This window comes from Lampris incognitus, chromosome 14, assembly GCF_029633865.1.
Source record: "Lampris incognitus isolate fLamInc1 chromosome 14, fLamInc1.hap2, whole genome shotgun sequence".
NCBI classification, from domain to species: Eukaryota; Metazoa; Chordata; class Actinopteri; order Lampriformes; family Lampridae; genus Lampris; species Lampris incognitus.
Genome location: NC_079224.1, coordinates 12,961,239 through 12,989,187, shown reverse-complemented (window position 1 = coordinate 12,989,187; position 27,949 = coordinate 12,961,239). Strand labels below are relative to the sequence as shown.

General features: G+C 45.9%; 1 protein-coding gene across 1 annotated transcript in view; it reads left to right on the top strand.

Moving 5' to 3' along the window:
- LOC130123817 (collagen alpha-1(XI) chain-like) overlaps positions 1–27,949 on the top strand; it is a 116,841-nt gene that overhangs the window by 13,066 nt on the left and 75,826 nt on the right. The window contains exons 4-8 of the mRNA XM_056293117.1: positions 641–803; positions 18,200–18,328; positions 22,574–22,663; positions 23,343–23,441; positions 27,232–27,540. Of these exons, the coding sequence (XP_056149092.1) occupies positions 641–803; positions 18,200–18,328; positions 22,574–22,663; positions 23,343–23,441; positions 27,232–27,540 (790 nt within the window). The remainder of the gene's footprint in view (positions 1–640; positions 804–18,199; positions 18,329–22,573; positions 22,664–23,342; positions 23,442–27,231; positions 27,541–27,949) is intronic.

Sequence of the window (27,949 nt, the reverse complement as noted above, 5' to 3'; positions counted from 1 at the left end):
GGTATGTGTCCTGGTCGCTGCACTAGCATCTCCTCTGGTCGATCGGGGTGCCTGTTCAGGGGGGAGGGGGAACTGGGGGGAATAGCGTGATCCTCCCATGCGCTATGTCCCCCTGGCGAAACTCCTCACTGTCAGGTGAAAATAAGCGGCTGGCAACTCCACATGTATCGGTGGAGGCATGTGGTAGTCTGGTCCTCCCCGGATCGGCAGAGGGGGTGGAGCAGCAACCGGGATGGATCGGAAGAGTGGGGTAATTGGCTGGGTACAATTGGAGAGGAAAAGGGGGGAAATAAATAAATAAATGAAATGAAATAAAAATGTTCTTCTACAAACAGTTCTCGTTCCTGTAAGGACCATCTGAAGAGCGTTTGTATCAAACCCAGGTCAAAGCTTATTAAGATATAGATTTTGTCAAAATCAGGTAATGACTAGAGTTTTCTTAGATTTTCTGATTGTAATCAGCGACACACACATATTATAATCCATAGTCTAAAACCATAGACTTTGCGCCTTCATTTCTGAAAGTATCCTCTGAAAGAAGGTCATGATGGAAATCAGGCAAGGGAGGCAAATGGTATTCTTATGGAGGAGCCACTTGGTGTTCTGTATTACTAGTTTCCTTTTCTCTTGTACAACGCAGATGGCATCGTGTAGCCATCAGTGTAGAGAAAAAGACCGTCACCATCATCGTGGACTGTAAGAAGAGGCTGACCAGGCCGCTCGGCAGAAGCGACCAGGCTGTTATCAACACAGAGGGCATCACCGTCTTCGGCACCAGGATTCTCGATGAGGAAGTCTTTGAGGTTGGGCAACCATATTGAGTTAACTCACCGCCAGAGTGTGTGTGTGTGTGTGTGTGTGTATGTGGGGGGTGATAAGTAATAGATATGTCTTTATGCTATCCTTATGCTTTATCCCAACATACTTTATCCAGCAGTGTGTTTTGGGGGACTTTTGCATATGGTATCCATATAGAATTATATGTGTCTGGGTTGTGAATGAAGATGTACTGCAATACATCTCTGACAATGTTCTTTTGAAATTCGGTATAAAAGGCTCCCTAAAGATATAATTTACAAAGGGTTGCCCTTTTAAGGAAAGTGAACTTATTCCTCTGTGAGTTTGGTCTTTGTGCCATGTCAGGGTCGTGTTTGGGAAACCCCCAGGGGTTTATCTTACCTGCTTAAATACAGATATAATTGGAAGCATACTGTGGATCATTGTTCTCAATTAGTTTTTTTTTCTTTCTTTTTTTTTTCATTCAGCATTGTTAAAAAGAACAATTGGAGTGTCTAACGCCTAATGTCCAAATGCCCCAAAGGCTAGACGTTTTATTTGCCTTTCACTAGATTTGTTCTAAATGGTAAATTTTTATGGAGCAGAACAACAATATTGGCTTTGTATGGTTGGTCAGAGCCGTTGGGCGAGGTCTGTGGAAATGCTACTAGTGCTGTGTGTGCCTCAGAATTTTTTTTTTCCCCCTAAGAGGGATTTGTTTGAATGGCTGACACAGTAAAGGGAAATTCAGACAAACTTGTGATGGGATTGTTTGCACAGGATTGCATTTTGGAGCTGGGCCACAATTTGAATATTATTGTTTATCATCTTTCATTGGTATTGTATTGGGATGACATTTGGATATTGTCGCATCGTAATACACAAAATGAGGTCTGAAATATTTGAGGGAGTATTATTTGAAAAATAGTTGTGGTTTGATGTTATACTCTAACAAACAGCTCAATCTGTTCAACATTAGTTGGGTTGTTAAACACTGTATTTTGGGGGCGTGTGGGTAGCATAGCAGTCTATTCCGTTGCCTACCAACACGGGGATCCCGGTTCGAATCCCTGTGTTACCTCTGGCTTGGTCAGGCATCCCTACAGACACAATTGGCCGTGTCCGCAGATGGGAAGCCGGATGTGGGTATGTGTCCTGGTCGCAGCGACTCCACATATATCGGAGGAGGCATGTGGCAGTTTGCAGCCCTCCCTGGATCGGCAGAGAGGGGGTGGAGCAGCAAAGATGGCTCGGAAGAGTGGAGTAATTGGCTGAATACAATTGGGGAGAAGAGGGGGGGAATCCAAAAAAAAAAATTGCATTTTTTGGAAGCCAATATCATGATATACTGTATATTGATACCATGTCAAATTCCATATGATCGTCATGGTCATCATCATCATCATCATCATCATCATCATCATCAACAGTTGTAGAAAAACTGCTTTCATTTCATTTAACTTTGACTTGTTCTGGGAGCACACTTCTCTGTATAGAACAGACGATCCTCATCTGAAGATACTATCTAGTCGTACGCTTGCCGCTAATTTGAAGCACGCTGTCCTGTCCACCACACGTGACTGACTATTTACATCACATACATACCTTCCTGAACCCTCTTCTTCCTCTTTGCCCACAAGAATGACTGTCACATCCTTTGCTCACACCCGCTTCTCCTTGTGGTATGATCACACTGCTGTTTGACCTCTTCCCATTCCTGACCGCATTACCAAAACACATCATTACCCTCACCGTCACCACAGCAAACAACACGTGAATGGATCAGTCCAATCTCCATCTCCTTTCTCAGTTCTCAAAGCCTCACAAAGCAACGTCATCTGAAACTGGTTTTGTTCAACACTCGTTCCACTCAGTAACAATAGCCTCATTCTGAACGAATCTAGAACTGACAGTAATCTTGATTTCCTCTGCCTCACTGAAACCTGGCATAAACCCTTGGACTATCTCTCACTAAATCAGACCACACCGACAGGATTCATATACATTGAGAAACCTCGTCTTGAGGGGCGGGGAGGTGGTGTTGCTGCTGTTTACAGGACGGACATTAAAACAACCACCATTTCCATTCCCGCGGCTCATTCTTTCAAACACCTTGCCTTCAAACTCCCTGGTCCCACTCCCTTGGTCATTGCTGTTATCTACTGGCACCCCCCCCCCCCCCAGCCAAACCCTCACTCTCTCTCTGACTTCTCTGATTTGCCGACCCAGCTATGTGCCATCTCAGCTTCCTTTCTCCTCTGGGGTGATTTTAATATACACATTGATGACACTGACTGTAAATCTGCCATAGAATCCCTGGAACTGCTACAATGCTTCAACTTCACACAACATATCAACTTCCCCACTCACAGCCGTGGTCACATTGTGGACTTGGTCTGTTCCACTGGTCTCGCAATACATCAATTCTCCAGCCTCAACCTCAATATCTCTAACCACCTGGCAATCATCATGGGCACTGACACCCCATCCCAAAAGTCAAATGCATAATATCCTTCAGAAATCTGAAGTCTATCTCCCCTCAGCTCTTTCTGCCTCTCTTGCTAGTGAAATGTCTGCTTCCCCTCCCCCACTGTCTGATAATGCTTCTGATCTTATCAGTTATTATAATGACACACTCTCTTCCTCCTGTGTCGATCAGCTGGCCCTCATTAAAATCAAAACACTCATTCCCACACCCAGCTCCCTGGTATACCCCTCCATCCAATGAAATCCTGTAAGCGCCAGCTTGAAAGACTCTCAAAGAAAACTGGTTTAACGGTGCATCTCCAAGCCTCCTCAGACTCCTTCAACAATACAAACACAACCTCATCATAGCCTAGTCCACCTACTACTCACACCTCATACACTTTGGCTTCATCAACCCCGAGGCTCTCTATTCCACAATAAACAAACTTCTCTAACCCAGTGACCTCAAATTCCTTCACAATTAACAAGTGCAACTCTTTCCTTTCATTTTTACAAACTAAAATTGACACTATCTACAGCGACCTGCCCCCCCCCCTTTACCACTCAACCACTGTCAAACTTCTCCCCTGTTTCCCCAATGGAAACAATGACTGTCCAACCTTACAGTAGGAATGAAAAGCTCCACTTGCTTTCTGGATCCATCCCATCTTGTTAAGGACTGTCTCCCAGCAATCTCCTCGTTCATCACAGAAATCATTAACTCTTCCTTCAACTTTGGTTCAGTCCCCCATACACTTAAACTGGCTGCTGTCACCCCCATCCTCAAAAAATCTGGACTCAACCCTGATGTCATGAAGTATTTACTGCCCATTTCCAATCTCCCCTTTCTGTCAAAAATACTGGAACATGTTGTCACCTTCAAACTCAAAGCTCATGTCATCTCCAATGACCTGTTCGAAACATTTCAATCTGGTTTCCGTTCACAGCACAGTAGAGAAACAGCCCTCCTTAAAGTTGCCAATGACCTCCTCCTCTCCTCAGACGCTGGCCACCTCAGCATTCTCATCCTTCTTGACCTCACTGACACCATCAACCAAACCATTCTTCTCTCTCGCCTTGAATCCTCCTTCAGCATCACCAGTACTACCCTCTCCTGGCTAAAGTCATATCTCACAAACGGACAACAGTTCATCAGCAGCAACAACTGCACCTCCTTCACCGCTCCTCTGTCCCAAGGAGTCCCTCAGGGTTTGGTGCTTGGTCCTCTCCTGTTCATCCTTTACACGCTTCTCCTTGGTAACATCATACGTCGTCATGGTCTCCACTTCCACTGCTATGCTGACAGCATCCAGCTCCACATCTCCACTAAATCCATCATCACTACAACGTACTCCAGTCTGACCAACTGCCTCACTGAAATTAAATCATGGATGCGAGCCAACTTCCTCTTACTAAATTGTGGCAAATCTTGACATGGTCATTATCGGTCCCAAATCAGTTACCAAAACCACTCACAACTTCTGCCTTACCACTGATAACTCCAACCTGTCTTTGTCCTCACACATCTGCAACCTCAGAATCATTTTTGACAGCAACCTCTCCTTTGAACACCACATCAATCAAATCACCAGAACTGCCTTTCTCCACCTAAAAAAAACATAGCTCGTCTCTGCCCATCACTTTGATCCATGCCTTCATCACATCCAGAATTGACTACAGCAACAGCATTCTCTAAGGCTCATCATCCAAAGTCCTAAACAGACTCCAGTTCATCCAAAACTCTGCTGCTTGCCTGCTCACCTACTCCCGCTCCCATGACCACATGACTCCTGTCCTCCAGAACCTCCACAGGATCCTTGTCCCACAACTGATCCAGTTCAGAGTCTTTCTCCTCACTCACAAATCCCTCCATAACCAGGCCCCCTCCTACCCCACTGACCTGCTCCACTACCATACTGCTTCCCGTGGCCTTCGCTCCTCCAATGCCAACTTCCTGTCTCCACCACATTGGACTAAGCACCAGACCTGGGGTGACAGAGCCTCTCCATAGCTGCCCCCTCCCTCTGGAACCCCCTCCCGAAACATATCAGAGTGCACTGCAGTGATCTGTTCACATTCAAATCATTAATCAAAACACATCTCTTAAGAATTGCTCTTAATGTGTGATTAATGTGTTTTATGTTTTTGGTGTATTGCATTTATGTGTTTTTTATCTTACTTAAAGTGTCTTTGTGTACCTTGAAAAGCGCTATACAAATAAAATGTATTATTATTATTATTATTATTATTATTATTATTATAAGTTCCTTATCGCCCAGCAGTATTGCGTGTTGTTGCCTCAATGTAGAATCTGATTTCATTTCATCCCCACAACATCAGATATTCACAGCTCTGTACAAGGTTGCCTGAGCAGGGTTGGCTGTTACGTTTTAACATTGGGATCCAAGCTACCAGCTTGTCGCAGGTAGCTTTGAGCTCAGTGGAAAATGGTAGCTGTGTGTTCGTGTAGCAGACAATAGTCTCTCTTTGATGTCTGCACGAGGAATGCTTTCTAACTAGAACAGCCTGATAAATGCCTGCCTGCAGGTCAAAGATTACTTTTTTTAATAGAGGAGCCGCTCACGATCCCTCTCTCCCCCAGCATCTGTAACACGTGCAGGGAAAGGTCACCATCAGGACTAGTATTTAGTAAGGGTATAGCAATTACTGAATATTGTACATTGCAGGCTACGGCTGTTGTCCAAAGCGACTTGAAATCATCAATCGAGTACAAAAATTCATTCAAGTGTTCGAAATGCTTGTACTTTCATCAACGTTACAAGCAACCCATTGTAATGTTAGGCTCGGGGCTGTAGTGATGTGAAAATACACGTAACAGGATATTCCTGCAGCTTTAGAGCAGTCAATTATAGAGTAACATGCACTGAAGAGTTGTCCAGCAGTAGGAAATTAAGAGCTGAGAATAGAAGGTAGGTTGTTTTTTTTTATTTTAAGTAACAAAGGGCTTTCACTAGGGATATTTTTAATGCCGGTTATAGCAGCTTTCGTCCTTTTTCGGGTGTTTCTTGGTTTGAACATTCGTTAAACTAAATGGAGTGAAATTATAGAGCAATTTGTCTTTCATTCTCTCTCTCTCTCTCTCTCTCTCTCTCTCTCTCTCTCTCTCTCTCTCTCTCTCTCTCTCTCTCTCTCTCTCTCTCTCTCTCTCTCTCTCTCACTCTCTCTGTGTTTAGAAGCCTTGAGCTGAGAAAATGTTCCTGTTTGTCCCAAGGGACGAGGCAATTTCCATGTTGCAAGGCGCTTTTAATCTGGGTATCACTCCACTAGCACTTTTGTAACAGTGGCCCGAGCTGAAAATACGCAGACCCTGGCTTACACTGTAATTATTTCTTTCCACTGCAAGTTTAATAGCTCTGGGTTTGTTGATTGCGAGCTGCCTATTTGTAAGCACACTGCACACTAATGACTCAGTCCAGAACCCTTAGTGTCTGGAATAATCCATCTTGGTTAGTCATACTCCGAATGTTGAAGCCTGTTTGCAGGCTTTGATTTAAGCCAACGTTTGATGCAAAATGTCCTATTGACATAATCCTTCACCAGACTGACGTTATACTCTGGCCTGGATTTAATAACAACTGTGTTTGTCTTGATGCATGCTCAATAGTCCAGGTAAGAAAAATCAAAGAAGTTTGAATCAGTTCGCCTGGATACATGTTTATTGACAGAAACGTTTGACCGATACGTTTCATCACTCAACTAAGTTGAATGATGAAACGTATCTGTCAATGAACGTTGTGTCCAGAGGAACTGATTCAACCTTCTTTGAACATCTGTGTTTGTTCACAATCAGTATGCTTTTGATGCTACTATGGAAGATTATGGCAAATAGCTGTCAGTGATGCCCTAAATGATGAACACATTTCAAGGATCTGAAGCTCACTTGTTGCTGAGGTAATGTGGTCAGTTTGCCAAAGTCTTCTGCCGCTTTATAGCAGTCAGGTACCGTGGCTTAAATCCATCTTTTTAAATCCTTGTGATTGTTTGAAACTCATATATCAGTTGCTTTATGGGTAACACTATAATAACTACACAAATGAAGCATTAGTTAAGTATTAGTAACTACTGAATTCATCATTTGTAAAGCATTTGTAAAGCAAGGCATGCACCAATGGTTAGTGAGTGTATTTATAAATGTTTATAAATACTTGTTAATACTGCAATTCATGATTAACTCAGGTAGTTACTAGTTGTTAGTTAAGTATTTTGTATGACCTCATCTAAAGTGAGGACTATCTGTGCCTTACAAAGTATTTACAAATGAGATTGAAAGGCCAGCAGTACCTTGAGACTCACAAAGGATCTTATGATCCATTAGAAAGTGTAAGTACATGATTAACAAACTATTTAGATGTAGATTTGTGCATGAATTAATCATGAATTGCAGTCTTAATAAATATTTATAAAACATCTATTAACACATTAACCATTGCTGCATTCTTGCTTTACAAATGCTTTACAATTGATGAATGCAGTAGTTACTAATACTTGACTAATGCTTCATTTGTGTAGTTATTATAGTGTTACCGCTTTATTTTATGTCAGACATGCGACCAACAATTGCCGATATCTGATATACACCGTGCTCATTACATTGACTGAAAACAAAATATTGTACCTTGAGTTTTGTCCCTCGCTCTTCAGAATACGATAAACCCACAGAGCGCAGGTAATGACTGTTACATAAGCCAGTTCTTTTTAGTCCTCAAAAGTTCTGGCTCAGATGTTAGAAAGAAAGCAAAATCAGTAGATCCTGCTATCCACTGATCTGTACAACAAAATGTAGGTCATAAAGTTTTACTACACTGTGAAGAGATGCTCCTGCTTGCCCAGTGAGGCTTGGCTGAGTAGGTGACACTGGAAAATGGCACTTAACTCAAGTGGTTTTGTTCCTCTGCAGATTCCCCCAGACAAGCAGATGACACGTGTTAGACAAACTGAATATCAGTGTCGGAACCGGAGAGATACTCAAACGAACGGGACTCACACGATCTCGTGAAACAATGTGATTGGATACTTGCTGTTACTACCGTCGAATCCAGTGGTAAAAGTTTGTCTCTGTCAAGCCGTGTGATTGGTCGATGACACATTCCCAAAGTGTGAGTCATTTCCATTAGGCATAACTTGCACAGCTTTGATGGCTAAAGTAGGGTAAACTCTTGGGGTTGCAAGAGAGTCGATAAGAAACATTAGGGAGAGTTAGTAAAACATCTCTTTTGTTTTCTCTGCACCACTTTTTTTTTTCCGCCCCCCTTTTTCTCCCCAATTGTATCCGGACAACTATCCCACTCTCCCAAGCAATCCCGGTCACTGCTCCACCTCCTCTGCCCATCTGGGGAGGGCTGCAGACTACCACATGCCTCCTCTGATACATGTGGAGTCGCCAGCAGCTTCTTTTCACCTGACAGTGAGGAGTTTCGCCGGGGGGGGGCGTAGCGCGTGGGAGGATCAGAAGAGGCGCTAGTGCAGCGACCAGGACACATACCCACATTCGGCTTCCCACCTGCAGACACGGCCAGTTGTGTATGTAGGGACGCCCAACCAAGTCAGAGGTAACACAGGGATTCGAACCAGCGATCCCCATGTTAGTAGGCAATGGAATAGACCCCCACACCACCCGGACGCCCCCCAGAGCACAACCTTCTATGTCTTACTTTGAGGGAATAAGGTTAAACTTTTAAGGTGGGACTACTGCCTGTGCAGGCGGGACTACTGCCTGTGCAGGCCTTGTGTGAATGAGTCGATGTTCCAGGTCTTTGAAGACTCAAACAAAACAGGCCATAAAGGTTAGTCGTAGACCCGCTTTGGCTTGAACATTGCAAAACTGATTCGTGTTACCAGAATACACAAACATGGAGACATTTGGCTCATCTGCTACCTGAGTCATCGTCAGATTTACTATCAACAGTTATGATAAGCTACCTGCATCGCACGCTTGAGCCTCAGAAATGTGAAACCCTCCCCTCGTCTCATTAGGCCGGCGAGCTCCGAGCAAATCCTGTGAGCTGTGAGCATATGGTTACCTTACTGCCGTTGATCGCATAAGCAGGTGTCCAAGCTTAGAAGCGAAGAGGGGGACGAGGGTTTGAGGAAAATGTGATCAGTGTGTGCTCAGCCTTGGCTCAGACAGCCCAGCTGTTTAAGAGATATGGCCACTGACCAGGCCACTTAATGCCTTTTCTTCTCCGTTTTCATGTCCTTCCTCTTCTTCTTTTAAATAAAGGCCACAAAATGGGGAATCAGCTGCACTTATATCGATGCAAAGTGCTATTCCAGATTGTAAAAAGTTCTGTGAAGCTCTATATGTGTGTGTGTGTGTGTGTGTGTGTGTGTTTGGGCATATGTGGGTGTGTGTGTGCACATGCATGTGTGTGATAGAGAACAAGAGGGAGCGCCACAGAGAAATAAAAACAGAGAGGTGAAGATAGTTTGTTTATGTGTGTGTCATTATGGCCGTCTAGACGGGTCCAAACTCTGTCCCTCAACCAGGACAGTCCCTGGCAGTGAAACCAGAGCAGCCTCTGATGGGCTCTGTGCCTTGAAGTGAATCACTGTTTATACTTCAGTTGGCGGGAGGAGACTTGGCTTAACGTCCCTTGTCTCTCTCGATCACTTTCTACACTGAAGCAGCCGCCGCCGAATGTTTTACTTACAGCCGTTTAATGGCGCTACAGTCGTAAGTTTACTGTCGTACGAGTATCACCAAGAGGGTTTGGTGTGTGGTGCGTGCTAAATATTTATCAATGAAGGAACAGACGGGGGTGAGACTGAAACGTCTTTTTTCCTGTGATATTGGCCCACTTTTTCTTTCTCACCATCTCAGCACTTTTTGTATTCGTGTTTCCGTTTTCTTCCCCTATCTTTCTATTGTGTAATTGCACTGAAATATTTAGCCTGACCTTATCTCAAGCAATTACACAGTGTTTCAAACTGGGCCCCAGTACACGAGATGCTTCCAAAGCTTCCTGGTTTCGGGCGTCTAGGTGGCGTGACGGTCTATTCCGTTGCCTACCAATACAGGGATCGCCGGTTCGAATCCCCGTGTTACCTCCGGCTTGGTCAGGCGTCCCTACAGACACAATTGGCCATGTCTGCGGGTGGAAAGCCGGATGTGGGTATGTGCTCTGGTAGCTGCATTAGCGCCTCCTCTGGTTGGCCGGGGCAGAGGCGAATAGTGTGATCCTCCCACGCGTTACATCCCCCTGGCGAAACCCCCTACTGTCAGGTGTAAAGAAGTGGCTGGCGACTCCACATGTATGGGAGGAGGCATGTGGTAGTCTGCAGCCCCCCCCCCCCCCCCCCTGGAGCGGCAGAGGGGGTGGAGCAGTGACTGGGACGGCTCGGAAGAGTGGGGTAAATGGCTGGATACAATTGGGGAGAAAAAAAAAGAGAAGGGGGGGGGGGCTTCCCGGTTTCATGTCTGTGGTCCGGTCCCCTGGTTGAGAGGAGCCCCTCCCCCATGGATTTTAGTATCATGAACACATACTGCCCCATCCCCCCCCCCGCACCCCATCCTTTGACCAAACTTACCATCCTACCTGTCCTATCTCTCAGTGCCATGGGGGAATAAGAGTCAAGCTTCTTACAAAATCCTACTGATGGATGAGAGAGACGAGGCAGGCGGGAGGAGGGGGACAGTCGGAGTGAGGGAGGGCAGGCGAACGCAGATGGTGGAAGCCTTTGTACCGGTTTTGTGAGCTACTGTTGGAGGGGGTGGGAGGTATTAATATTCAATGGCTGCATGACATTTGTCTGCCCCGAATACTTGAAAAGAAACCTTATCCAAGCCTTGACCACAAAGGCTGCATCTGATAAAAACCGGGAGAAATCTGGAGGGTATTACGGGGGGTTTTTTTCTCTCCTCTCTTTCTCTCTTTTTTGCTCCTTGGTTAATTGTTGTCCTTGCACAGTTTTGGAATCTCATCCGTCTATTTATTCTTTCTGCGATGATGTGCTCCCCTCCCAGGGCTTGGACGTGCGGGCTTTTCAGATGATAACCGTGTCAAGTTTATGTTGAGACTCCGACACAAGATATAAACATGATAAAGAAAACACAAGGCTCCGTTTTTCCAAATGTTTCGGGGGCCGGAGAGCAAAATCTGCTGCGTAGTAAAGATTAGCAAGGAAATTTGAAAAGGAAAAAAAAAAAAGTGGCATACGGATGTAAAGTGGAGGTGGTATCGTTCGTGACACGCCCGTTTGACTTGTGTAACCCTCATCCGTATCGTTCCTGAGCAAACCGAAGCTGGCCCGAGGTGAACCGGGAGGTGTGATGTCACCGGTAGGTCACAATCACAACTTAACGCACAATACAAAGAAGAAGAGACGCCAACTGTGTTTACAGAAGTGACGCGAGGAAAAGTCCACAAGACAGGTCACTGATAGTAGCACCAACCTTAGTTTGGAGTTTTTTTCTTTTTTTCTTTTTCTTTTTTAGAAACCCCCCCCCTCCCCCCCATTGTATCCGGCCAATTACCCCACTCTGCTCCAGGGAGGGCTGCAGACTACCACATGCCTCCTCCGATACATGTGGAGTTGCCAGCCGCTTCTTTTCACCTGAGAGTGAGGAGTTTCACCAGGGGGGACATAGCATGTGGGAGGATCACGCTATTCCCCCCCAGTTCCCCCTCCCCCCCCCGAACAGGCGCTCCGACTGACCAGAGGAAGCGCTAGGCGAACTGGCAAACCCTGTGTTGGTAGGCAACGGAATAGACCACTACACTACCCGGACACCCCTTAGTTTGGCCTATTGGTCATGTCCCACCATGAGTATTCTGTATTAAACCCTTACCAATAGACAGTAAGCAATCAGTCAGTTGCTGTCATTACCTTAATTATAAGTCTTCATCTTCCACATATTGACTACTTTAAGCATACTCTATCATTTGTTAATGGGATTGGACATGTGGCCTTTTTTTTTTTTTTTATCAGCCTCCGGTTTTTACATCTGTGCATTTGTTGTCTTGTGGGTCAGGCTGCAGATGCACTGGTGCATATTCCCAAACATGTGACCCGAGCGTATTAATGTCCACCAGCTGTTACCGGAGGCAAACTGACCCGCACCACCGGCCGCACCTGCACCCGGGCGCGGACAATCGGATTTCAACCGTGCGGTTATGCACTTGCAAATTGCTCCGCAACACCGGGGTACGAAATGGCCTCTCGTCTGCGGAGGGGAAATTCTTGCAGTAATTTGGTAATATCATTCGCAATATCTCTGCGTGCACCTCCGGTCTACCACTTTGTCTGATCAGGAGTTGAGTCGGTGTTTCTTGTGAGGGCATCAATCATTCTGAAATCTTGACGGTAATGTGCTTGACTGGCTTTGAATGGTTGTGGGTTTGCCGTTTTATCACATGCTGTCGTTTTCTATACCTCCCTTTGGAATCTCGTTTATGTGCTAGCTCGATGTCCAATGTGATGCTGTGGAGGAGGGACTGACTAGTTTTTGTGAACAATGACCCCCCCCTCCCCCTCCACCAAATACCAATACACCCTCACAAATTCCTGTTGCAACTGCCAAAGTGTAACACTGAAACTTTTAAGACTGCAGTGGGAGCGAAAACAGCCAGAGGAGAGTGGCGTCGCTCTCCTTACGGCTAAATAATCACACTCCCCGAGGTTGCTGAACCTTGAAAAGTTTCCGACGCATTACAAACACAGCGGACCTCTTGTCTTTCATAATGCTGTTGTGATACTGGACAGTCAAAAAAAAAAAAAAAAAAAACAATCTACCATCACTCGAGTCTTCCCTTCGGAGATTATTCCCATGAGGCGGCCTTGGATGTGAAAACTCCCGGGTCCTGTTTATCGTCTCTGATCGGGGGCCAGCGCTAGCTCGCAGCGTCTGATCAGACGTTTCGGCCACAGTCCTGGGGGTGAGGGGGAGGTCACGCACGTTCATAACCCTACGCCGACTTGCGGGCTCGATTAATCCTCCGCTGGACCTCACGTTTGAAGTCCTACCTGGATTTCACGGTCTGCTGAGGAGCTGCGATATCAAGCCACTTTCCTAGGTGATCAGCTGAGGTGGCCATCTGCCAGATTACTTGCCTTTGGTGGGTTTCTGTTTCCCAGAAGGTGTGGGACGTGGCCCGGGAGGGGGTACTCTCAGGGTCACGCAGTTCGGGGGAAAATCCAGCGTCCCATCTCCCACCGTTTCAGATCTCCCTGGCTTAGTTTATCAGAAATGAAATCTGCAAGCTTGAGAACAAGAACCTATTGTTAGATTAATTTCCAGGAGGCTTTAACTCGCTTCATATACAGTCAAAGACTTGAAACGAAAAGATAAAACGGACCCTTTGATGCTCTGTGTCCACACATTGGAGTTTATGGGCCTCCCCGTGTCGGAAAATAAGATAAATTGGGGACACAACAGCAGTTCAGAAACCCCCCTTTTTTCTTCTTCTTCTTTGCTTTGATCCATTTAACCTTCTTCTTTCCCCCCCCCCTTTTCCAAGTCCGTCGTTTCATCTTGTTTTTTCTCTCTCTCTCTCTCACACGTTGTAACCACTGGGTTGTGGTGTGAGGCTGAGGTAACAGTGTGTTGTTGGAAGGCAGGGTATTTCTGCACACCTTCACGTTTATGGATTTATAGTCCCATTAACAGATTGATTGTTCATAAACTTGACAGCTGATTTATCCCGCCGCTTTGTCCGCCGGCTCCGACCGGGGGCCAGATCTGTGCCGTAGATCATCCGCGGAATTCAGCGGAGGAGGAGGAGCCTCGGAAGATGCCGGAGAGATATGCAATACAATCAGCATTTTTTTTTTCTCTCTCTGTCTCTCTCTGTTTGTTTTCCATCACGTTTGCTGTGTGAGTGTTTACTATGTGTGTCTGCCGCCGCTCATCGCTGCAATATTAGGGATGAATGAAGCCGTACCGTAGTTTGATTTATCGTAACGAGGCAAGTCGTATCAACAATAGCACTTAGAGGAATGCGGCACGAAGAGACGGGGCAAGGCGAGGCACATTTATCTGTCTAGCACATTTCTGCAACAAGGCAATTCAAAGTGCTCTTCATACATCATAAAAAGGCATCAAGACAAAATTTAAAAGCAACACAAGGCAATATAAAGATGTTTAGATACACATAAAAAGGTAGAGTAAAAGTTCCGGGGGGGGGAGTAGGGGTATGAAAGAGTTGAATGATTGCACGAGAGGGTGAGCGAGCGACTGTCTGACGGACAGACATACTGAGAGACTGAATATATGAGAGAGAGAGAGAGAGAGAGAGAGACAGAGGGAGTGTTGCACACAGGCAAGACAACAGAGAGGGAGACGGAGGAGGAGGAGGAGGAGGAGGAGGCAGGCTGTTGGAAAAGAGAAGTCTAGCCATGCTAAATGTGATGTAAATGTGATGCAGAGGGGTTTTTTTCTGCTTTATTTTGCAGTGATTGGTAGATCGCTTCACTACTGGCTTTGATTTTACTGACACTCGTCTGACGCCAGAAACAGCTCAGGACATGTCCTCTGTCAGTGGATGTACGCCTGATATCTATCTGCACATCCTCGGTGCGGACCGGACCCTCTGTTTGTCATTTAAGCCCGTCTTTCTCTTCATCATAGCTGGAGCCACATCGCGCTGACCCAGTTAGAGCTGAAAGCCGACACCGGGAAAATTGCACGGAATGAGTTTTGTTCGCTGATTGAGACACAAAGAAATTACAATGACAAACCAAAGCAGAGGGCGCCGTGCCCCAAAACTGCGGACACCGCAACGTGCGATGGATCGAAAAGTATTGCGAGCTGGAAAAAAAGTAGATTTGCAATCAAAATTCAAGACCCCCCCCCCAACCCCGTTCACTCACCATGCCATCAAATGTGGAGATTCTGATTATATCATTCTATGAAGTTTCCAAAGCAATGGCATGTCACTTTTTTTCAACGCTAATGAAGTACAACTATACTCCTGAAACCCTAGTTTGTGTTTCTGGGTTCGAGTTTGCATTCCTCAGCGTGAGTTTGCATTCCCGCAATTTGCAACGCCTTTCCTGAAGAAGACTTTGTGGGGCGGAATTAGGGAGGGGCTTTTAAGTCTCTTTGCATTAATACTCGGGTCAAGGGTTGCTTTTGCGGTGGAGCTGGAAGCGTGTGGGTTATTCAAACCTACACGCTGATGTAGGTTACTGCAGCCACGGTATCGCAGCAGGCCGAGGCAGGTCACCGGCCAACAAATGGGCGGCTCATTCGATCCACTTGAGCAATATGTACAGAATTATTTCATAGACATCTGGCGTGGTGTGTTGTGGCTTGATGCCATTTTGTCGCCTGCCACATGCATCTCCATGCTGGCCTGGGGTTTGATCCTGACAGAGTTATGGTCCCCCCCCCCTCCACTCTGGTTCCCTCCCTTTGCATTTTCCGACTGTCTCAAAGGGAGGAGGGGGAATTTTCCTTTTGTTTTGACAAATTGGTATAACTACTGTATATCTATGAAACACATCTGTGACATTTTATTCACTAAAAGGTTGTTTGGTTTCACTAAAGTAATTTGGTTTCCAGTGCTACGCCCACCGCTAATGAAACGGGCTGTTTGGGAGGTTAGTCACATAATAACAGCATTATTCACGAGCTGTTTCTCGTGAATAATGCGTGAATAATGGTCCCGCCCCCTCCGTCAGCAGAAACAGTAGCCGCCCAACCAGAGGCTGGCTTGCTCTTAGCGTGGGCGGCCTTATGCAAAATGTGGGTTGGCTTTTCCTGGTGTGACTCCTCCCCGCCTGCCGCCCAATGACTGTTGGAAATAGGCTCCAGCATCCCCGCGACCCCGAGAGCAGGATAAGTGGTTCTGATAATGGATGGATGGATGGACTTCCCTTCAAGGGGCAATTCCAACTGACTTGTTCAAATGGTGCTATTTGGTCACGTAAAAAAAAAAAGAAAAAAAAAAAGCTTATGAAACAAAGATGTTTTTCATGTGCTGTGTAAGCATGAAAATGGTCCTCCGCCTCTCTTTCAGCAAAATCCACCCCAAGATGAGACAAGTCTTGTTTTCCATGATACACTCCCTCTAATAAACAATAATACTGAAAATGAAAACTACAAAAAAATAAATACAGCAGTTGAGTAGACTGACCAGTCTCCTTCCCGTTAAAAGAAAAATAATTTGTGTTTGAGTGTGATTATTGTTGTCTAGGCTGTGCACTACCCGGCGCTCAGTTTGACTGGACACACTTGACAGGAACAGGGGGCGGTGACTCTCTAGCGCACTGCAGAGGGCTTGTGGCGGCGCAGCCTCCTGTAATTTCATGTAATCTGCGTGGACGTGTTTCCCTTTTGGGGGCCACCCTGTTCGGTACCCCCCTTCGATTTCTTTTGCCGAGCGCTGCATTTCTGACCCTCTTCGCTCCTCCCCCTCTCTGTCGGTCATTCCCAGGTGGGGTTTGGAGGGGGTGGGTAACTTTCCAAGTCCCTCACTCTTTCACCATCACCCTCCGCACCCCCCCCCTTACAGGAAGGCACAGGTCAGCTGAGGTATCTCTGTGGTCGACTGGGAAAGGCTAACGTTGCCGACGCTAGTGATAGAAGAGCGGTCCCTGGTTCAAAAATTTCTTGGGAGAAGATCATGCGAAAAAGAGCCCTTGGCTGGGAGAAGGGGTGGGAGCCGGGATCTAATTTCCTTTTCCAAAAGCTCATGAAAAACAGACGGCCTCAGATATTTCACATAAGTGCAGACTTTTTGGTTGTTTATCTTCCCGTTCCTCCAGCGGGAAAGGGGGGGGGACACGGCTGCGGCAGGAGATTTGCCGTCCCTAATTGTCGGGCGAGAGAGACAGTACAATAGTTCTTTCTAAGACGGCTTGTGGACGCCCTTCTCTTTATTCCAGTTCGTGTGCACACATGTACATACCACCAAGCCCCCGTCATTCTCTTCCTCTCACCCCCTTTTGTATTTTCTTAGCTGGGAGGCCAGTCTGTGTTTTCTTGTGTTGGCGAGTGGTCTCAGATGGAGGGATAAACCACATGGATGGTCCAGTGATAAAGCTCTGATTCATCCCTCAAGTCTGGGAATGAATTTAATATTCGGACGATAGCAACCACTCTTTTTATCAACATTATCTTGATGTCACGTTCCATTTTCACCCGAGCTGGTGCAGTCTGAGTGAGGGGGAAATGGCTGGCCTAATTTCCTGAAACCAAACGCTTGATTTCTATTTCTAATCAGAGCCGGACTCGACCAAGCCTCTGGACATGAGCCAGATCATCTTTAAGCCCTTCTTCTGGCATGGCTGCTTTGACGTGGACCGCTGTTAGGTTTTGTTGTTGTTGTGTGTGTGTGTGTGTGTGTGTGTGTGTGTTCGGTGTGTTTTGTTGTGTTTGTTTTGTATGCTGTGACCCTTTATTAGTGCGAATCAGTCGGCTGATGAGATGAGAGGGAAAGCTCAGAAACTCATAAAAAACTACATCTCATGGTAGTAAAACTCTGTGTGGTCTTGGGGGGGGGGGTCTCTCCGACTGTGTTCCTCTGTTGAACCCAGACTGCCCGCCTATAGTCATGTTTCCATTCAACTTTTGAATAAATTAATGTGCATTTCCACTGGATCTGTTTAACAGAAAGACAACCCTGAATATAGAGCTGTGTGCCATATGTCCATACTTAACACCCACGAGGTGGACCAGTTCAGATTAAGAAACGGCTAATTTTTCCATTGCATTTTATTTGTGTTTTATTTTATTTTTCAGCAACTGCATTTCCATTGAAATATGGTTTCTTTTTATCAAACAAATAGTTTATCCACCTCAACTGGGTGCAAAAACACATATTTGGGGTTTTATTCGATAATTTTAGTTTCTATCACACTTACTGCCATACTGGGAAAGTCAGTGTACACTGCAGAGAAAAGCACACTGAGTTCATGCCTGACCTTTCAGCCGGAGACGTTTGCTACCCTTTTCCAGTACTGATCCGGTTTCTTTCTCCTCTTCTGCTTCCAGGGTGACATCCAACAGCTGCTGATTGTGGCGGACCCCCGGGCGGCCAACGACTACTGTGAACATTACAGCCCCGACTGTGAAACCCCCAACCACCATGACACCCCCCAGAACCAGGAGCCCGAGGGCGAGGTCAGTATCTGAAGGGAAGGGGAGGTGACAGGACTCCCGTCACAGGTCAAGATAAACAGACAGACAGACAGACAGACGGATGGATGGATGGATGGATAGATAGATAGATAGAAGGCAGGAGGCTGCAGGATTCAGTGTGGAGGGAGGAAGGACAGTATCAATTCCCAGTCAAATCCTCCTTAACAATCTGGTACCTTACTAACTCCTCTCTTGGCTCATTCCTCACAGGATCCTTACAAGACTGTAAAAATACAAAGCCTGTAATGATAACATGTTTTGAACTGATTCTAAGCTTGGATAGACTCGATGAATTCAAGCCCCATTTCCAGTTCCAGAGCAGAATGGACGGAAGAAATGTGACCCATATGTATGACAGTGATGTATTGTCATGTTGTTGCGGTGCTCTTAGTTTAAAACCTGGAGTGAGAAATCATAATAACTGACTCAGCTGTGCACAACACCAGACCGGCTGGTTAGGTTTGTAGCTACGCTAAGGTGGAAAGCAGACTCATATTTCACATTATTCTGGGCAGCTTGGTGTAACCTGTCCCTATTTAAACTTGTGTTGTCTGGACCGTTTACAAGTCGCTAAGGTTTGGCATGTAACGCGGGGTTGATTTGTTCCTCACTGAGAGATAGCCAAGCTTTGGATCATTCCTGTCTTAAAAAGCCACCTCGGCGGGACGGGAGGGAAAACAGTGGAGACGCGGCGCAGGACGAGAATAGAAAGAAACGGGGGGGGGGGAAACACCGGGCGGGGACGGCGGAGAGGCGGAGGGAAAGTTTGACGTGCAGCACGGATGATAAGAGGGATTCGAAAACAGTACCTAAGGAGAGGTGTCATTAGGCGTGAGAGGGAATGGGGGAGAGAAAGAGTAAAACCAAAGGCTCGAGGACGAGAAAAGTGGTTAGGAAAGACAGAAAATGACATGCAGGCATTTGTCAGGGAGATGAATGGGCGGGAGAAACAGACGGATGAGTTATAATGAAAAGGCCAGGCGGGTTAAGCGTAGGGAGAGTAGAGCGAGCGAGTGCAGTGGGACGGGCGTGTTACACGAGATGGCTCAATCAAGTGCACCATTACCTACGTTTGTTATTCTTCCAGACCTCATTTCGTTCATCTGCTCTCAAACACCCTCATAACAGAATGCAATGGCTTGTGACAGATACCGCGGCAGTAATACTGGTAGTAAAACACGAAAGCAAGATATTTATAATCATATTTAGTCAGCGCAAAAAAAAATATATCCTAAAGATTGAAAAAAAAAAACAACCTCAAATCATTCTCTCCACGTTAAATTACAGAGTCAGGTTTGTATGAGATTCAAAATGAAAGGAATTTTTCCATGTTAACCCCGAAAGCGTTTCTTCCAGAGTGTTCTATTGATAGGCACAATGCTTTTACACAGTATATATTAAACGCCATCCTTGAGGTTTGAACTCATCTGCCCAAATTTGAGTTTTATGACCATTGGCTCCAGTGGCTCTCTCCACAGCCTCGGTAAACTGTGTGCATCATAAGCCAAAACTCGTAATTGATATACAACGCTTTATGTCGGGGTCCCTCTCTTTTTTTTTTTTTTTTTTTTTGTTATTTTGCTAGGTCAATTCTATCTGCCGGCTGACATTTTCCTACAGTACTTCACTAAATAACTGATGAGCTCACGCTGGAAACTTTTCCTCTGCCCCTGCCATGAAGTCTGAGCCCACTTTGGAGTGGCCCCGTGATTTATATCACTAATGAGTTCTCCAGGCTCTGCCCAGGCTCCCAGGGAAATTTAAGCTTTTCCTTCCCCCAGCTAGACTCCCTGTACCTGGAAAAGTAGACTTAGATCCCTGGGCCGGGAAAAAATCAGGAGCCGAGGTGATGCTGTGTTTGAAAATATTGGCTGCGGATCGGTCGGGTGCCGGTCCCGGAAAAAGTTGCCTCATCACAAAGTTACTTGAAAGAGCCAAGACAAGGAGCTTGTCAGATTGAAATGGACAACAGGGAGCAGTTGGACTCCGTGGCTGATGGAACATTGTAAATCGAACCTACTCTTCCCTGCCTGCTCGGGCTGCACAATACATAGTTCCAGAGTCGACGTCGCAGTACGCACATGTGCAATAGTCATACCGCGGAGCATGCAGTGTGAGGCAAATTGGGCACATCAGTCACGTTAGGCTAAAACTCTTACTGCTTGATTGAAAACAAAAATCTATTAAGGTCCGTTTTTTCGGACTAATCGAAGAAAAATACTGTAGCACATCTGACAAATGATGTGATTTAGTTTGATTTAATGACCTTTTGGACAGCTGCTTTATTTCCCCATCCAAAATCGCAACGATCATTCGTCACAGGTGGAGCTTTGAGAATTAGAAGTCATATCTAGCTGATGAAATTGTGTAACTCCTTTTTACTCTTTCACATTGCCATACATTTCATTAAAAACAAAAAATATATATCGCAATGTTGCTTTTTCTCAACATGGTTGCGGACAGAAATGTAGTTTCCTGAATTCCAGGACAGTACATCACTCAGTATTTCTGATCCTGAACTCTTAGAAAAAAGGAAAAGTCAGAAAGTGTAGGGGCCTCTGAACATCCTCAGTAAAGGAGGGCTCGTGGAGGAGTTTACAGAGCATGACTTTGACCCTGACCTCTGAAGATGCCCTTTGCACTCTGCACAGCGAACCTTTACGGTTGACGGCCATATGTCTGCAGTTATGTCGAAACGGAGGAAAAGGGAGTGACGTGGGAGAGGAGGCGGGGGCGCACTTTATGAGTGCCCACCAATTTTGGTCCCCTTCATCCCAGCCTGTGGTGACGGCCTTCAGCTTGGCCAGGCACTGCAGCCCCATAACTCTGTATGAAGCTCTCTCTCTCTCGTTTTCTCTCTCACTCTCACTCTCTCTCTCTCCCCCTCCCCCCAGCTGTCTCTCTGTCAGTCTGGCCCTGTTGGCCAGAGCTTCCCTCTGGGCCAGTGGATGGAGGCCAGGCCGGCAGGCCAGCGGGCCATGGGTCTCTTATTATTTTTATGAGTTTAGCAGTTATCCTGGGAGTAATATTTATCCCTGCTCTGATAGAGCAAGGGAGATCGGGGGCAGGACTGTTAACTTAATCTGCCTCAACTTTATTTTGACTGGCCCTACTGGTTTTGAAGATGAACAATGTTAAGAGAGTTTGAACAAACATACAGATGAGTGGGGATCAACATTTTTGACATTCGAGGATGAGAGGCCAAAACATGGGTGGTGGGGGATTGGCCAAAAAACACAATGAGACAAGAGTTCCTGAGCAACAAGCAAGTAGCAGGAAAGCTTTTCAGGTCTTTACAAAGCGGGCCAAAGGTATGCACCAGAGATTACCCAACACTGGTATCCATTCACTTACTGGAAAAGAGGGGCAGAAAGGTTTTTATAGAGGCCCCAACCGGGGTCTCCTGTCTCTTTCTCCCTTCATTTGTCCTAACTCACACCTTTATTTCCCCCTCCCATCCCATATCCTTTCTCCTTCATTCGGTCTGTGCCCGCTCCGTCGTGTTGAGTTTATATTCCACATGGCGCTGATGGTATACTCGTACTATTCACACGTTCCCTCGCTAGCATTTAGCATTTTATGTGTTGAAAGGTAATTAAGGGGGGAAAGGGAGAATGAGATTGTTAACATATATCCTCTCTTAGAAGAGACTGTTTTAAGACATTTTCTTTTTTAATGACAACTTTACCCCCCTGCTCTATGCTACACATTAGCTATTTACATGCAGCCAAAGCGGGCGGTTTGACGAGTCTGGTTTTAAAAGGGCCCATTAGTGCAGCTTGGAGGTCGTTGTTGGCATACTGAACCCTCATTGGCACCATATTAACCCTCTAACATCCTGTTTGAAGCAAACAAGAATCTTTATAGCCGTTTGCTTGGTTACAGACATGAGTTCCTCCTCCATACAGTAGGTCACGTGAAGCAAACAGGGCTCGTATGGAGCGAGTTCGGCATCCATATGCAAAAACTGCCTTTTTCATCATGGATGGGACGTTTTACTCATGTAGCAATTTTTCGGCGTTACCGCAAACCTGCACCGCTTCAACGTGGCACCTCTGAAAAAAGCATTAACACACTGTAGGTGTTAATGATGGTGGCCGTTTTGTCACCGACTCTTACCAGCCATGTAAATATGGTAGCGTATGTCTCTAAGACACTGCGACACCTTATTTACATGATTGCCCAGACTAATGGATTGTTACCCCTTTTTCCCCTCTCGTCATGTAGTACACTAACTATGACTATGGTGAGTTGTATGACTACAGTGAAGGGGAGTTGGCCACTGAGTCCCCCCCGACCGAAGGAGCCAAACCTGAGGTAACGCTTACTAACACTCGCTACCCTGTTCTGCTACTTTATTGGGTGGCGCAATCTTGATTTGGATGCATGAAATCTCTCTCTCTCTCTCCCTCTCTCTCTCTCTCTCTCTCTCTCTCTCTCTCTCTCTCTCTCTCTCTCTCTCTCTCTCTCACACACACACACACACAAACAATGGATGTCTTGTATTATCTCTTTCTCTCTTAACCTCGTCAATCACTGTTTGTCTTTAGTCAGATTTGCACAAACTCAGTCATCAATCTCTCTCTCTCTCTCTCTCTCTCTCTCTCTCTCTCTCTCTCTCTCTCTCTCTCATTTTTCATTCCCTTTCTCACCCTCACTTAATGTGTTTTTGTCCCCGTCTCTCCCTCTCTTCGTTTTTCTCATTCTGTCTGATGCTTTAAATGTCATTTGATGATACTATTTTTTTTACTATAAATGCTTAAAAACGTACCATATGAACTAATCATGTGACTGGTGTGATTTTCCAGTGAGTTTTAGACTTATGCTCTCCATGTGTGTGGAGGACAACAATACCATCTCTGTCACTGTAATGCTAGTAGTGCTCTGGAACTTATTATTTCCATTCACAGAATCCATCAAATATGAGAAAGCCTAATTGGGCCTTCTCAGATTTGTAATCCTTTCACTCTCTGTGCTTCTCCCACCCTGATTTCAGACCAACATGGGTGGAGATTACTACCCAGATGAGTACGACTACACCGGCATGGACGGCAGTCAGACTGAAACCCCCACCGACTCAGCCGGACCAGGCCAGGTAGTTTTCATCTCCTAAAAAATAAAAAAATAAATATATATATGGGGTGTTCGGGTAGTGTAGCGGTCTATTCCTTTGCCTACCAACACGGCGATTGCCGGTTTGAATCCACGTGTTGCCTGCGGGTGGGAAGCCGGATGTGTCCTGGTCGCTGCACTATGCCTCCTGTGGTCAGTCGGGGCACCTGTTAGGGGGGGCTGGGGGGAACAGTGTGATCCTCCCACACGCTACATCCCCCTGGCGAAACTCCTCACTGTCAGGTGAAAAGAAACAGCTGGCAACTCTACATGTATTGGAGGAGGCATGTGGTAGTCTGCAGCCCTGCCCGGATCAGCAGATGGGGTGGAGCAGCAACCGGGACGGCTTGGAAGGGTGGGGTAATTGGCCGGATACAGTTGGGGTTGGGGGAATGTGTGTGTGTGTGTGTGTGTGTGTGTATATGTATATATATATATATATATATATATATATATATATATATATATATATATATATATATATATATATATATATATATAGTGAATTAAACACAGAAATCTGCTAGATCCATGACACAATAAAGTCGCTGTCGTTTGAAGGAGCCTTTCTTCCACCAAAACTCATTCACGTGAGGCGCATAATGTGAAATGACAGAGTCAGAGCTGGAAAAAGCATGCATCCAACGCTGCATCTGATTATTTTAGCCGCAGCAAAACTCCAACTGGGCCAGAGACACTACGGATTATATATGGACTTGTGTTCGTTGCACATGGACTGTCCAAACTCTTGCCAGTACACGCACAGGAAGACAGATCATTACCTCATGTCTGAGCTGGTGTCAGTCTCCACTATATTATATTTCCCCCGCTGTGTTCCTATGTGCAGTGTAATCTTCTCCTGGCCAGCTGTGATCAGATCCTTATGGAGTATTGAGGATTTATGTGTCGTTCTACTCATCCTCAGGGAGACCCTGTTGAACCGCACAAAACTTTGTGCGTCACCCGGTTGACGCTCGCACACTGTCACACACTTGTCTCTAGTCTCAGATAAGAGCTTTAACATGATCGCTCGAGGGGAGCTGCGTTCAGTTCAGCGCAGTAAAGCCTCGCCCACGGAGAAAGCCCATTTCCTTAAAACCTCCAGCGTCTTCCTCGGAGGTTCCGAACCCCCGGATGGCCCCACCGGGGTTCGCCTCCTCGTCCGCCTCTTTGATTCCACTCGGGGACCGACCCCATCAAACCCGACAAGAGTAAAGACCGAAGGGGGAGTACTTTGTTATTTAATGAAGCGTAAACCAACGGAAAATCAGCAGATGCGCGCATGCATCCCCTCCGTCTCTCCCATATCCTGAATTTGGCACATCCTGTCTTCATTTGTGCTAAACCATCACATAAAACAGTACATAATGAAGAACACTCAGGAGCCAAACTCGAACAATATGGCCGCGCGCTCCTGCAGCCAAACGTCTGCTGCTCGCGATGTACCTCGAGGTGGGATAACACAGCTCCCCTGTGTTCGAGGCATTGCACCCATTAAGGGAAAACAGAAAGCGGGACGGTGTAGGCTGTTGTGCATCACTAATATGATCATATAGGCCTTTGATACACTAAAAAGTGTTTCGGACAACACTGCGAGGCAACATGTCCGTTAGACATAACACAACATGTGCCCTTTGCTTGGACGTCTTGTACCGTTAGGAGTGTGTATCCCCAAGTGTGGGTGGGCGGTTTCACTGACTCGAGCTCCGTATCGAGGTATGCAATTGCAACTAATTGCAATTGTTTTTCTGGATTAGGGCACCAGTCTCTTAGGGGGCGTCTTTCAATGTAGCAAATTCAGGGGCAGCCGGGAACCGAACCCATGGGTAGTCCAGACCACGGGCGACCACGCTGACCAGTCAACTAAAGGGTTCGACCCGTTAGCCAAGGGCTAGCGAGTCTGGTTATTCGTGGTCATTACACTAACCCCCTCTCCCCTCCTTCGGTCTCAGCATACCAGCTCCCTCACGCCTCTGGGCGCCCACGCTTCCAATAGCCTCGTGGTCTCACCATCCCACTTCTGACCCCAGTTGTAGTGAACTCAGGGGCAGCTGGGAACCGCCGCCGCACCCGGGAATTGAACCCGGATGGCCCGCACCACGGGCGACTGCAGTAACCAGTCAACTAAAGGGTCTGACCCATTAACCAAAGGCTCGCGAGTCTAGTCATCCGTGGTCGTTACACAATGAATATGATATGTGACCCCAGCAGGTTTTGGGCCATACACTCTCCGTTGAGCTATGCGGGGGTTAAACCTGCTGACTCCGGGGATGACACAGGGTCACACTGGGATTTTTCAACACTTGTGAACTGATTACGTGTCAGATAGTTATTCTCCATATGGTTTCTATTCGCCTCTTCCTGTCTTGAGTAAGTGTTAGATATGCCGTGCTGGGTTGTTGCCCAGACAGGTGCATCATGGGCTTTACTGGTCATACCTGTACGCAGGTGAGGATTGTAGTCCGTCAGATGCTTCGAGGAAAACCCAGCAGGTGCCGTCATTACAATCTGCATTGAAATCTCCCATGAGGACAGTCAGCGGTCTCCTCGAGTCAACCGTGACATCAAACCGCTGGACGACAAAACGTTTTTAAAAAGCTGTTTACAACATGGAAGAATTTTTACAGAGCCTTCTAGTTCTTTAATTGCACATAATTCTGTCAGGGAAAGCCTGGAATTATGCTCGGATCCCGTTAACTAAAATAATTACTTTTGTGGACAGTATTTCCAACTAACAGGTGTCCCAGACAGGTAATACATGCTAGAAAATCACAAAAGTAATGTTGGCGTAAAGTCGCCTGAATATTTGTTCAAACTGCCTTTTACAAACTGTTACAGCTAAACTGAAGTAATATTCAGTCATGTTTATGTGTAAACGTGTGTTTTACTAGTTGGATTTCAAGATTCAATCGCCGGATGTAAATTTCTTTAAAACTTTACATTCACGGCTATAGCATGGAATATTTTGTCTTGTAACTTGCATTTTCTCCATTTCTCCTATTTGCTCTTTAAAATCACAGATGTGTCTCTGGTTTGGGTTGATGAGCTTTTTAGATACTTTCCGTTACCACACACTGCTGTCGGTGGATAAAAACCTTGAACTTCTGCTAAACCAAAAAAGTAGGACCCTCACTAGACCGTAGAGCCGGTCTTTGAAAAAGTTTTTTTAAGTTTCGGCCCACAGAGGACCATGTGAACCTCCAGTTAAAGTGAAGGAAATTTGAGTTACAAGGTTTGACAGCAGTGTTATGTAATATATCTATATATCTATATATAGCTAGATATAGATATATAGATAGAAATAAATAAATAGCAGATATATCAGTATATCATCAGCATATATATATGTATATGTATGTATATGTATGCATGTATGTATGTATATGTATATATATATATATATGCTGATGACACATTATACTGTAGGTTTATGCTATTTTTATGTTTAGAGGATGGTGAACATAATTGCATATGCCCCAAACTAGATACACATAATGCATTGAAAATGATGCATGATGGGTTTTTATTTTTTTCTGAGTGCATAGCAAGGCTGAAGAATCCCAAGGGAACTTTAACTTTGTTGGTTGCCAGTAATTCCTAAACAGTTAAGCGTCTGACTGCTGATGCTTTAACTGTGAATCATGTCATAAAACCATGTGCGATCTGTTCACATGGTTTGATTTTACTAACCGCACCTCCATGTTCCTTTCCAATCTGCAAAAAAACAAAAACTCCCTACCCGTCTCCCTTCCTGCGTGGGGATCGCTACCCAGAACTACGAAGAGGAAATAGTTGACGATTACATCACCGGTGTGGAACAGGTTGGTGCGGACCCCACCGTCGCCGTGGAAACGCCCGCCCTGGTCGACGCTACGGAGAAACCCGTGGACGCCGGCACCGACCTGTACGACTTTAAGGAATACGACCTGAAGGAATATGACACCAAGGAGTACGAAAAGAAACACTACGAGTATGGCGACTATGGTGATTACAGCGTCACTGACTCCAAGCCCACACCCTCGATGTATGAGGAAGAGTTTGGGCCTGGTGTGCCCGCCGAGACTGACTTCAGAGAGAGCAACGTAAGTGGGGGGAGGGGTGATTTGTTTGATGGGCCGTTTATAGTGCCCTGTTTGTTTGCTGATTAAAATAGTATTGTGTGACGGCTCAGTACACGGATACACACACACACACACACACACACACACACACACACACACACACACACATAGGATATAGGTGACACACACACCGTATGTGTCACCCATATCCTCCCACAAATAAGCAAACATTGGTGCAGCTGTCAGTGCAGGGGCACCTTTGCTGACCATTTGACCTCAGTGACCTCTGCTGCGTATCGATCACAATCTCATCCCAGGTGGTCCCACCCCACCCAGCAGCCACCCTTTGCATCTGACCTGTAAACAAACCATTAATTTAAAAAATGGGTATTTTGCCATTATGTCTGTTCAGATTGATGTCTAAAAGAAA